The sequence below is a fragment of the Nyctereutes procyonoides genome, unplaced genomic scaffold (genome assembly GCF_905146905.1).
Source record: "Nyctereutes procyonoides isolate TBG_1078 unplaced genomic scaffold, NYPRO_anot_genome, whole genome shotgun sequence".
NCBI classification, from domain to species: Eukaryota; Metazoa; Chordata; class Mammalia; order Carnivora; family Canidae; genus Nyctereutes; species Nyctereutes procyonoides.
Window position 1 is genome coordinate 115,988,611 of NW_026575125.1, and position 12,938 is coordinate 116,001,548.

The 12,938-nt window shown below is 44.7% G+C and overlaps 1 protein-coding gene across 2 annotated transcripts in view; it reads left to right on the forward strand.

Moving 5' to 3' along the window:
• The window catches only part of MTM1 (myotubularin 1), a 96,062-nt gene that overhangs the window by 20,474 nt on the left and 62,650 nt on the right, over positions 1–12,938 (forward strand). For both annotated transcript variants that reach the window (XM_055338582.1, XM_055338583.1), the window contains exons 2-4: positions 2,534–2,604; positions 4,789–4,861; positions 6,632–6,726. In XM_055338582.1, coding sequence (XP_055194557.1) covers positions 2,542–2,604; positions 4,789–4,861; positions 6,632–6,726 — 231 coding nt within the window. In that variant the 5' untranslated portion in view covers positions 2,534–2,541. The remainder of the gene's footprint in view (positions 1–2,533; positions 2,605–4,788; positions 4,862–6,631; positions 6,727–12,938) is intronic.

Consider the following 12,938-nt stretch of genomic DNA (forward strand, 5'->3'; position numbering starts at 1 on the left):
TGTGTGTGAGAGTACCCATGCAGTTCAAACCTGTGCTGATTAAAGGTGAATTGTATATGATCCCTTATATAGAATGTCCAGAATGGGTATATTTATAGACATAGAAAGCAGATTTGTGGTTGCTTAGGGGCAAGGGGCATGGGGAGTGATATGTGACTAATGGGAGCAGGGTTCTCTCTAGGGTGATGAGAATGTTCTAAAGCTGATGATATTGATGGAGGCACAACTCTGGGTATACTTAAAAAACCATTGTACACTTCAAAAGAGTGGCTTGTAAAAAGTGGCTTGTGTAGTGAATTATTATATCTTGGTAAGGTAGTTAGAAATAAGGGAGATGCGAGGGCTTTCCTCTGTTTTATATAGTTCATTTTAAATTGAAGTTTCAAATTTTATTTTAAAGATTTTATTTTTTTGGAGATGAGAGGGAGAAGGGAGGGAGAGGGACAAGCAGACTCCATGCTCAGTCCAGAGCCTGATGTGGGTCTCAATCTCATGACCCTGAGATCATGACCTGAGCCAAAATCAAGAGTTGGATGCTCAACCAACCGAGATACCCAGAAGCCCCTAAATTGAAGTGTTTAAGATGAGCGTTGAAGAAAATAGGAAGACTCCTTTCTTTTATGACTTAGAAACATGAGCAAGAAAGTGAAGACTGAATTGAGTGTATAACCCAGCATTTTAAATTTCTTATAATGACTTGACAGTAGTAATTTAACATTGTTTGAAAACATTGACTTATATTATTAAAATGTTTTAAATACTACAGTATCTGATTATTAAGAAGTAATTTCATATCTGTGACTGAAGAAAATCCGCCAAGTATATAATCTTGTTTAGTGCATAGAATAATTTCAGGGCAGAAACATCTGACTTGCTCTCACTAGTCTTCCTTATCCATTCTGCTGTCTCTGAGAATAATGAGTTATTTTGCTTGGATTTGAACTTGAGGTTAGAGAGGTCTTTCAAAGCTATTTTTCCTAAGCTTTTATCTGAATTTCACTCATTTTAGAATTATTCCTTAATCTTTCTAAAAAGTTATTTCTAATTTTAGGTCGTGTTCCCTCTTAATAATTGCAGGTTTAAATTTATAAAGAAGCATTTTATTTTGCCATAATTTTTAATTTTGAAGCCTCAGGGTAGCATCCTAGGTCCACCACTCTAGGCTTTGGTGAACCAGCGTACAAGCTCGCCCCATCAGGATGTTTCACAATATTGTGTATTTTGTACATAATCCTTAACCGATCAAATAGTTATGAGTGCCAACCATGTGCCAGGATGCAACTGTGACCCATGGGCGCCCAGCCTTGCTCTTGGTGAGCTGAACTCTGCGGCGGGAAGCCCGGCAGTCCTAATCTTTAATCTTGTAAGAATGTCCTCATGTGGCCATCCTCACCTCTTTATCCTGGTCGTTACCCTTACCTGCATCTTTGTCACCTCGCTTGGGCCTCACAATAGCCAGTGACTGGCACTGTGCAGCTATCAAATCACTAGGTTTTGTGCCAAGGTATGTTAATATTCACCGTGCCAGATTTTGTTAGTTAGTGCTTGCCTGGCAAAAAGATCCCAGAAATACCCACCCTCACCTAGTTGATGTGGTTCACTTCCCAGTGACTTCATCTGGATCTCTCCGTGTCATTACTTGGAGAAATAAAAGAACTAAAGCATCACTTAGTTTCCTGTTGTTGCGATAGTCTTCCCAAGCCTAAACCCTTGCAATTGAAATGATATTGTGTATGTTCTGAATACGATGCTTTCATTTATGTCTGAATTGTGATGAATATGCATTATTTAAATGAAGTATAAACTTTCCCTGGAAAATACTGATCAAATCAAATCTTGCTAATTTGATTTCCATCAAGTCCATGCCACTTTAAATTGCCTCAATTTGGAGAAGACAGAATTCTGAAAGACAGAAAGACTGTGAGTTCAGTTGCCTACCTCTTTTTACCACGATGCTTGGCTGCTTCTAAGTTATCTTAAAAAATTAAGCAGTGTGGAAATCTGAGGCCTGTTGCACAATTACTGAGCAGTATGTTTTGTGAGATGATTTGAAAGCTATGAATAACTGTTCTGTAAGTATGTGTAGTATCTCCCACTGAGATCCCCCAGGTACACTTAGCTGTTGTACCTTTGTTGGCGCTCTTTTACGTGACCTGTGCTGTGTGCTGTGATTAGTCCCTTGTGTGTCTCGTTCCCACTGGAGATTGCTACGGAAATGGGGCCTGCAGGGGTGTGGTACTGTTTCTTCGCAGTCGCCATATTTGTTTGTTTATTTTTTAAGATTTTATTTATTTATTCATGAGAGAGAGAGAGAGAGGCAGAGACACAGGCAGAGGGAGAAGCAGGCTCCATGCAGGGAGCCGGATGCAGGACTCGATCCCGGGATTCCAGGACCACGCCCTGGGCCGAAGGCAGGTGCTAAACTGCTGAGCCACCCGCAGTCACCATATTTAAATCTCAGATGCCACATTGTTGGAAGTTGCCTACAAATTCCACTGATATTGCATATTGTCTTTTTTTTTTTTTTTGCTAGTTTCCAGTATGGCTTCTGCACCAACTTCTAAATATAATTCACACTCCTTGGAGAATGAGTCTATTAAGAGGGTAAGTTTTCAGATTTAATTTGTACCTCTTTCTCTGCATTTCTCTTCTCATATTTGCATATTAGGTGGTCACTTCAGGCTCATTGAATTATTAATTATTCACATAATGTAAAATCTCCAACATATGTGGTTTTCTTTATTATCCTGTCTTGCTCCACAAAAGACAGAATGCCATGTCTCAAGTTTTGCATTTGTAAATCCTTTCACGTAACTTCATTTTTTGAGAACCTCTGTTTTGCCAACTGCTGCCAGACACTATATTTAATATAGTAAGTGATCTCTCAGCCTTGGAAGCTTTCTGAAGGAGATATTGGAAGGCCAAGGCCCACTGAGCAGGTTCTTATACCTTCCTCAATATTGACCTTATTTTCTAATTATGATGATAAAAAAAATGTATGACCAAAACAAATACAGCACTAAGAAAAGAATTATCAAAGTAGCAAGAAAATTGTGTAATTAGTGGGAGATTTTGAAACATACATTGAAAGGAAAGGATGGATTTAAAATAAGCTTTATTCATGGCCCTTTGAAGCTTTGGATACATTTACCAATTACTCACCAGAAAGATTCGTTTACACTCCCACCAGCAGTGTACAGAGATGCCTAAGCAATCAGAAGGGAGCCAACTAGTCCCTTTTAATCTGTAGCTCCCTGAGTACTAACAAGGGTAACCTTTTTTAAAAAAAAATGTTTATCATCCATTTGTATTTCTTTTTTGAAGTGGCTTATTGTGTCCCTTGCCTACTTTTTGGAGTGTTTGAGAGGATAATTTTCTATTGATTCATAAGTGTTCTTTACATATGATGATGATCAGCTCTTTATAATATACATTACAGGTCTTTTTCTTTCTTATCATTGGCCTTTTAATTTTATTTATGGCATTTTGATTTTGAAATACAGAGGTTTAAATTTTTTATGTGATCACATATATCGGTCTTTTATATTTCATAGTTTCTGCTTTGGGTGTCATGTTACAAGGACCTTTTTTCATCCCTGAGATTATATGCTTTTATTGTATTTTGGTATCGTTATGGTACAAGGATCAGTTCTAAACACCAGAGTTACTTCATGAAGCTAATTGTAAGTCCTTGTGGAGTGTGACTCTAATATAAAATATATCCTCTGTTAATCCCATGTTATCCTGTGTTAATCAGACATCTGTTTGCCTAATTTTGTAGTTGAATTGTACTTTTCTTCTTCTGACCTCGAACTGTGGTCCTTAAAAGGTATACTGAATATTACAGTTGCTCGTCATACTTGTTTTTAGTTAGTGAGTGGCAGCATTAAAGGATACTGAAGGGAAGGCATTCCTGGCTGGCAACAATTGGTCTTGCCCTCCTGGTTAAAATGCTCAGCTTGCAAGCACTAAAACATTGAAAACTGGCCAGGAATTTTCATTTTGTGCCTGAATAAAAATGATAAAACCATTAAAAGCCCAGCCGAGCACCCACCTCTGACAGCTTATATCTTACTTAAATACACAATTCACAGTTCTCTTATTTCATGATACTTTACATTTGCAGAGCCCTTGATAATTGACAAAAGTGTTCTAGTGCGTGTTGTTTCACTTAATATTCACAAAAACCCTTTGAGGGAAGTATATACTGACTTTACACGTAAAATGATTGGCCTCCTCGGTAAAATGCTTGATCGCCCTTTCCTCTTCTGTAGTGACCTATGTGAGGAAGGATCTCAGTAAAGTAAGAAACTTGATATGTAAGAAGTTATTTTCTGACATGGGAAGATTCTGTAATTACTGTTGTTCAGTTAAGGGCCCATTGAAATGAAGTTTCCATCTCTGCTCTTAACAAAAGATGACTAAATATTTAATACGGAAAAAAAAGCTGCCAGAGTATGCCTGTGTCTATAGAATATGCTTAATATTGACTTTTTATCGCTTCCCTAAACACTGTTAACTGTAAAGTGGTTGGAAGGGGAGTTTAAACATTGATACTGAAAAGTGTGCTAATGCTATTTACAGACCAAAAGTTAACACAGCTAAAGGATATTGATGTAAGTTGTAATTTTTGGTCGTTTGCTTTTTCTGCTCCACTTTTCTATAATGGTAAATATCACTGTAATTTTTTCTTTACAGAGTCTATTTCTGGTTGGTTGTGTTCCAGGTTGCTTAAAAATCTGTGCAAATGTAATGTCATTCCTTCTGACGCCCCTGTTTCATTTCCAGACTTCTAGGGATGGAGTTAATTGGGACCTGAGTGAGGCTGTTCCTCGACTTCCAGGAGAAACTCGTATCACTGGTAAGGGTCCTGTGAAGTTAGGATTCACGTAACTTGATGAGAGTCCCAGCAGGATCAGGTGGCTTCCATCCCTCTTTCTCTACAGAACTCAAATTAAGAGAAATAGGCTAGCTTTGTTTAAAACTGTTAATATAAGGAGAACTCTCTCCATTAATTTCCTGATCAGAGAGTTCTTTCAGGAGTTTCATGATATTCAGGAGGGTGATGTTTTTCCCTCTGTACCCAAGACTGACAATTATTTTGGGAAAAAAGTGGATTATCTCTTAAATGTCTCTTATTGGAGCTCTAAGCTCTCATGGTTTGAGGTTATAAGCACAAAATAATGTTAAGGTTTTCCAGCCTAGGATGTGTGCCTTAAATTGATCAACCTAAAGACTTAACATCTTTGTAGTCTTTGTTTTGAAATATAGGAGACCATATTGGTTTAGAATATCTTTCATTTGTCCAATAACTGGAGTTAGTAATATTGATGGAATATTTCAATTGTTGACGTATTTTTTTTCATGGTAAATTCATATTAAGAGGAAGGGATCTACTTTGGAAGGACCAGATCATTCAGGCTTAAGAATATAGAAGCATCTGTCAACTTCTAAGCCAAATGCTAATGTTGTAGGCATTCACATTTTATATTAGGGCAGAGGACACCCTCACCTCAGATTATCACATATTTGGTAATGTGGTGGTGATACAGCTACCATTGTTTCAGGGAACCTTTTGGTTTGTTAACTAAGGTCTGGGTTGTTTAGCTCAAGTGGCTACAACATGCTGTTGATGAGATTAAGGCCATAAGACATGGTGCCTTTGTGAATTAGTTAGCCTTGCACCGTGAGAAACTCTTCCATGTCCGTAGACTTGCACCCGATTCTGGTCTTGATGAGAAAACCAGTGGCATGCATCCATCACAATTCTGGATAAGAGCAAAGAGGATAGCTTACTTCAGGTGGCCCTCATATATGGAATTTTGGTGCTCTGCATCATTGTCAGAAGCTTAACTGAGGTAGCCATTCATTGAATTAGCAGGATGTAGCCTTACTGGGCATTTTTCGTTTAGCACCCAAGGAGAAAGGGATTTCAAAATTGTTTTAAAAAATTAAAAGCCATTAACACATTCAAGGACATCCTTGAAAGATAATAGGAAGATCTTTTTGTTATAATAAATTACCTCTCCTGATTGAGTCTCTCCTTATGTTTGAGTCTACTAAAGATATACCATTACCTTGGCCATCTGTTTTCTGTCCCTGAAATGATTGAAATGGATCTAACTAAAAACTCTTCTCTGGACTATTAGAAAACACTAGGAATATTTCTACCACTGACATCTATTTATTAAAAACATCACAATGTTCATGTGATGAGAGGTTGGCAAGCCTCAGACCCTACGTGGTGGTTAGTCCACGAGACTGTCCCACCTGAACGGCCATCCTCTGGTTGCAGGAGCTCCGTAGTTATCTCTAAGAACCACCTAGGAGTAGCAGCAACAGGACCTGAGTCCACTTTTGCTCTCCAGTTTACCACCTTGCCCCAGGTGGTGACAGCATTTTGGTCAAGCTCAGGGAAGCCGTGCCGGTGCTTGGAGGTGACCTGTGGCCCCCACTTGATCTGGCACGGTAATGTTGAAACATTGCCCAGTGCCCGCTTCTCGACCTTTCTAGGGATCCTTTTTTTACTGTAGCTATTCTTAGCCACATAGTTGATATTAAATGAGTGCCATTTGTTGTGTATCTTGGTATATATTTCCATTATTTTAGGGTACTTTTTTTATCTTAATAGACAAAGAAGTTATTTACATATGTCCTTTCAATGGCCCCATTAAGGGAAGAGTTTACATCACAAATTATCGTCTTTATTTAAGAAGTTTGGAAACGGTAAGTAGAATCTAAGACCATAAAGATGACCCTAACTGTTAAAGATAATGCTAAACTATGTCTCTTCTACCTGGCAACATTGACTGTGGATCAGATTAACATGGGGGATATATTTGCTTCTCAGCTCTTAATTTTTGGCTTTTGCAAAGCTCATTTACCACTAACACCTGCATATGTAGCAAGAGCGAATCTAAAAAGTCCGAAGTTTTGGCCCTCATCACATTGGGGAAGTGTTGGTAACTGGACCCATCTGCTAGTTTGGAGGAGTTAGTGTAGAATAGTGGTTCTTTACCAGAAGCACAGATGAGAACCACTTGGGGTGCTTAACAGACACTAAAAATGCCCTACAGGTGTTGTGTCAAAATGTCTGGGCCTGTGGTCCAGATACAGTTGTACATTTTAAGATGCCACAGAGGAGGATGCTGATGATATGAATCCCTCGTTAAGGCCCATTGCTCTAGAACTTCCCAAGTGTTACAAAGTACTAGGTAGTGGTTTAGCAGTAGGATGCCTGTGGTATGGCTTGTGCCACTCTACATTTTTACTCCATGGCCATGAAATGTTTGTCACAGCATTTCAAGGAATGTACCCCCGATGGAACAATGAGATGGAGACGAGATGCTCCAGAAGGGAAGGGACAAGTGAAGAGCTGCCATGGCTGTCACCGAAGGACCCACGGTAGATACAGTGGGTCACCATCATGCAGGCCAGCCTGAAGGGGCAGCTATATCTGGGGGATGGATAGGTCCAAGGTTCGTGGAAGAGTAGCAGTTTCTACACAGGAGATGTTGAGACCATTGGGAGAATCTAGCTTTTGTTTCGTTGCTTTTACCCCATAACTTCTTCAGGACTATTGTTGCCTTGTCTTGATTAAGTCAAGGCATGTGACTAAGAAGCCATGGGCTAAATGGTGGTGGTACACCTAGGTGAGTTATAGACCGTGGATTAAAGGCTCGATGCCAACCAGGAAGGGCAGTCCCAAATGTCTCGCTGTGCAGGGCCCCTCCTCTGCAGCATTTCTAACACAATGCAGTTGAACCCCCAGAAAGCATGCATGTCCAATATGTGAGAAACCACAAACTAGCCAATGCGCTAGACTACACAGGTGTGATTTGAAACTGCCTTAATAGACTAGGATATCAGAATGAAACTAATGATACAACATTTCTTGTAGATGACATTTATTTTATACAAACCGCTGGTGCCAACGAAGGATGGAGGAGGTCTTAACAGGGGCTTGAGCTTATTTGACCCAGTAATTGGGCCTGGTTGATGTCAAAGTTAATATACCCATAGGCTCTACTCACAAAAAGTATAAGACAGTGACCAGCAAAATGAGACTGTAGTCCCACCTGGAGTGTCGTGTCATGTTCAGATCCAGGTGCCACGTTTTAAGAGGGACATTGGCACACCAGCAAGGGTTCAGACAAAGGGGACCAGGTTTGTGGAGGGGCTGTAATAGAAGCAACGATTGAAGTAACTGTTGGTTTTTCATCTGAAGAAAAGACAGAAGCGAGGCACGGCAGAGCTACCCTGGAATGAATGTCTGAAGTGCCTTTTGTGAATCAGGAATCAGACTCATTCTGTCCGGCTCCCAAGGGTCAAATTGGGACAGATTGAGAGATTTGATACTGATATATGTAAGGGTCATCAAAAATGAGAATTAAAACAAGTGTTACGGTGCCTTACCCCTCTGAGACCCTTGGCTTGTTGGCTGGCCACGCATGCCCGGTCCCATTTTCTGCTGTCACTGATGACGAACTGGGGAAATTTTTAAGACTCTGCTGCCATGACAGGATTGTACGATCTCAGCTACACAAAACGAGTGAAAAGTATCAGTAGAAAAGAGGAAATAACATGAAGCGTTTTAGTCCTTGGGCTCTCTGGAGAGTGGAATTATGCATGCTTTATTTTTTTCCCTCCACTTGGAATGAGCATGTATGACTTTTATGATTGGGAGAGCACGTAGCAAGCTTTCGTTGGTTTTCATGTGGCATTGTAGAAGGTGGGGATGAACACCAAAGGGGTGTATAAAAGGCCCATTTGACAGCGACTACTAACTTTTTTCTTCTTCTACTGTTTCACATAAACATTTTGACCAGTCAGCCCTAACATTTAGTATAAAAGCGAGAAGCTCATGGCAGAAAACATCATATACAGAAAGCCATGTAAGTGGTTATGCAGAAGCCTCAAAACATAGTCATCATAGTGTTTCTTAAAGTCCTAAGTAAGAACATCAGTTGTGGATTCTGCTGCAAACTGTGTGTTTGACAAAGAGCTGTCCTCTCCCTGGCATTTTGAAGCGGACACCTGTTTCAGGTAGGTAAACCCAGCAGCGGGAGTGCAGTCTGACTCGGGAGCCCGCTGTCCCACGTCATTGAGGTGTCAACGGCAAGGTGTCCCGCCCACCCCATTCCCTAGGATGGTAGCAGCACAGTGGCTATCTCCTTAGATTGTCACTGCAGCCCCTCCTTCCTGGTCATCCGTCCTCCACTCTGCCTTGCATGCTGCCTCCAGAATGATCCTCCTTAGAACGAGGCTGGCCTTCTTACTTCTCCAGCCTAAAACTCTCGTTGGCTCCTTGGGGCTCACAGAATAAAATCCGGTCTCACTTACGTGGCATAAACATCCTCGTGACTTCTCTTGCTTCGACTCACGCCACTTCTGGCCAGGCTTTTCCGTATGGAGGCATGGCATGTGCTCTTCACCCTGGATCTGGGTGTTCCTTTCAGAAGCTGCTGTCTTTCCTTCAGAACCCACCTCAGCAGTCCTGAGCCTCCTCCAGCTCCCGGTAAGGGGCCCCTCTGTCTTTGTGTCCCCATAGCCTCTTCCCATGCCTCTCCCTCCCCTCTAGCACCCACTGCTCATGAGCCCTCCCTTGACCGTCACACCTTCTTTCCTTTCCATGTTTGTTTCTCCGGAGCCCTTGTCTCCCGCCTCCGATTTTATATATTTCACTGCTTCATCTTGTTGCTTGGCCCTCTGATGACAGGGATGCTCATCTGTCTGTCCCCGTCCCCCACCCTGTGTCCCCTCAGTGCTGAGGACAGAGCCTGGCAGAACATTGAAGGGTGTTCATTCGAGCCGCGCTGAGTGAAGGAAGTCTGGTCTTACTTATTTGCTGCTGTAGGTCTGTGGCCTTTACTAATGCTGAGTCCTTCTGGTCCTGGGCCTAGGTAGCGCCGTGTCCAGTAGGCGGTAGACACTCAGGCAAAAGGTATGCTGTGAGCGAACTTGGGAGGAAACAGGCTTCATCACTCCAGTTTGACTGCCATGAGGACCCCACTAAATCCCAGCATCTCGAATACTGACATTGTTTCTGGGCTTTGGAAATCCCATAGCCCCCTTTTGACCTTGAGGGTGCTCAGGAATTTGGTGTGGGGTCGCTCTCATGACCACAGTGGTGGCGGGGAGGGGGGAGCAGTTCCCTTTTGGCCCATGGTGCTCTAATCCGTAGACTCCCAAGAAGAAGGAAGACTGCCTCGGCTTCCTTTCCAGGAGCACGTCAGGTTCAGGTGCGGTAGCTGGTGAGAAAGGCAAAGTAACCCCTTGGTTCATTCATGCGCTCGTGCCTGTATTCTGGAACCTTCAGTGAGCAGCACGGTGAGCTAACAGTGAGCTTGGTGAATGACACAGAGGCGAGTAATTGGGCTGTAATATGACAGAGCCTGGGGTGGTTGCATAACACTGTGAGGTTACAAGGGAGACGGCAAGTAACCCAGTGATGATGAGTCATAGCATGCTTTGTAGAGGAGGTGATATTTGAGCCGAGTCTTGAAGAATGGTAACAATTTCCTGGACAGGAGGGGAGGTGGGGGGAGCGGTGCAGGTAGAGGGTTTCCCTATGTCACTGCATGACGATCTGGAGAAGACCACATAGTGTGGAAACGGCTGGGTGGGCTGTTGGGGCTGGAGCAGAGGGTGGAGGGGGAGTGGGGGGCAGGAGATGAAGCCAGGAGCAGGGTCCACCCCACGAGTCTCGCGAGTCACAGGTCAGCGGCGCTGGCCTTATGGGGAGGACCACACAGTGGATGTGCATTTCTGGAAGGGACGGCCGGTTGCAATGTGTCTGATGGACTGGGGGGGGGGTACTGGAGGTGGGGAGAGCAGTGGGAAAGGCAGTGGTCCAGGTGAGCAGCCGGGGCCTCGCACAGTCGTCGTCGCACCAGGAGGAGGGAAGAGCGCGGGAGGTTCGGGAAGACGGGGTGGCCGTTTGGAGGTGGGAGTTGGAGGAGGGACTACGAGTCGAGGGTGGTGCCTCTGATCCTTTGCTTTGACGTGGACCTCCCGGGAGAAGGAGTGTGGCGGAGATGAGCCCCCGGGGATCCTCGGAACAGGTGGACTTAATAGCCGTACAGCCACTGAGTGGCAATGTCTCCGAAGCATTTGGAAACGTGACTTCGAAGCCCGTGAAGTTGTTAGCACGTCAGTGTTGGTGGAAGCCGCATGCATCCCCGTGATTACCTGACAAGGAGATGCATGCTGCGGCCGAGGACCCTGAGGGCTCGAACATTCTCCCGGGCGGGGTTGTGGGGGGCAGCCCTAGCGCCGGAAAAGAGATAGCAGAGGTGGTCAGAGCGGAGGCTTCGGTGGAAGTCGGTGGAAGGGAGAAGATTCGGGAAGGAAGGGAGCACACCGCTGAGGGAATGCTGCAGGGCTCGGCAGGATAAAGAACGAGCAGAGCCCAGGAGGGTGGTTGTTAGGTCACTGGGAACCCATTCTGTGGACGCACCAGTCTGGTGGTCTCCCTCTTCCTTCCGCCTCAGCTGGCTTCTCTCTGGTCCTCATCCTCCCCAGGGCTCCTCCGCTCCCTGGCTGCAGTCTCCTCTCTCAGGATAACACTGCGTGCTGGCTGTGCTCCTCCCCACATGCTCTCCCCAACCAGGCCACAGCTGATGGGCAGAGCCATCCCCTCGTCGCCCCTGGGCTTGCTTTGGTTTCTAGGGCTGCCTTTCTTCTGGCCCCTTTCTCATTTTTTTAAAAAAAAGATTTATTTATTTTGGAGGGAGAGAGAAGGGCCAGAGGGAGAGAATCCCCAAGCAGAGCCCAACACAGGACTCGATCTCATGACCCGGGAGATCATGACCTGAGCTGAAACCAAGAGTCTGATGCTCAACTGACCGAGCCACCCCAGCACCTCCCCCTTTCCTCGTTTCTTTTCTTTCTTTCTTTCTTTTTAAAGATTGTATTTATTTATGAGAGACACAGAGAGAAAGAGAGAGGCAGAGACCCAGGCAGAGGGAGAAGCAGACTCCATGCAGGGAGCCTGACGTGGGACTTGATACCAGGTCTCCAGGATCATGCCCTGGGCCAAAGGCAGTGCTAAACTGCTGAGCCACCCAGGCTGCCCCTTTTCCTCGTTTCTTACTGCCTGCCTGAGACCCCTGGGCTTTTTGCCTGCCTCCCAGGTGCAGGGGCCAAGGCGGGAGTCTTCAGCTCTTCTTCCCACCCCAGTGCCATCTTCTGGTGCTCTTGCTTCTCTGGCTGGTGCTGCTTCTTTTCCAGCAGCCCTGGGGTCCCTGCCCCTCTCCTCCCTCCTCCACAGTCTTCACATGCACCCCACCCCAGTCCAGGGTCTTGTCCTGGGCCATCACAGGGGCCACATATTGGCCTCCCTGCCTCTGGCCTCTCCCCACTCCCTTCTCTCTGGCCCCTGAAGTCCTCTTTATAGTCATGCCATCCCCGTGCTCGGACACTCTCCGTGGCTCCTTTCCCCCCTCATTTCCTATGCCTTTGCCAGGGAGTTAGGGTACTGCACCTTGCCACCTGTCTCCTGCCGGCCCAGCCCATATTCCGGCTCAGGTGCCCTACCCACTGTCCCCTAACTAAGCCCTGGGCACTCTCCTCCGGACCTCCCCTCAGGCCATTTGCTTCACCTAGAGCTCACACCCATCCCTGCTCTGTGTGCAAAATCATTTTGAAATATTTAAGATAGGAAGTTTATAAAGAATAACCTAAACAGCTGTGAATCTACCATCCAGCTGAAGAAGCCCCATCTCCCCTTCGCCCCAGAGGTAACCCCCTCTGAAAGTTGGTATTCCTCGCTCCTGGTCAGCCCACACACCCTTGAACCAGATGGATCACAGCAGATGTGTGATAGCCAGAGAACAGAGGCTTTTAGGCCTGTCAACCGAGTAATGCTGGTGAGATGACAAACATGTTGTTGCACACACCTTTCATTCTCTGATGGTAAGTCAGAAGTAGGATGTTCT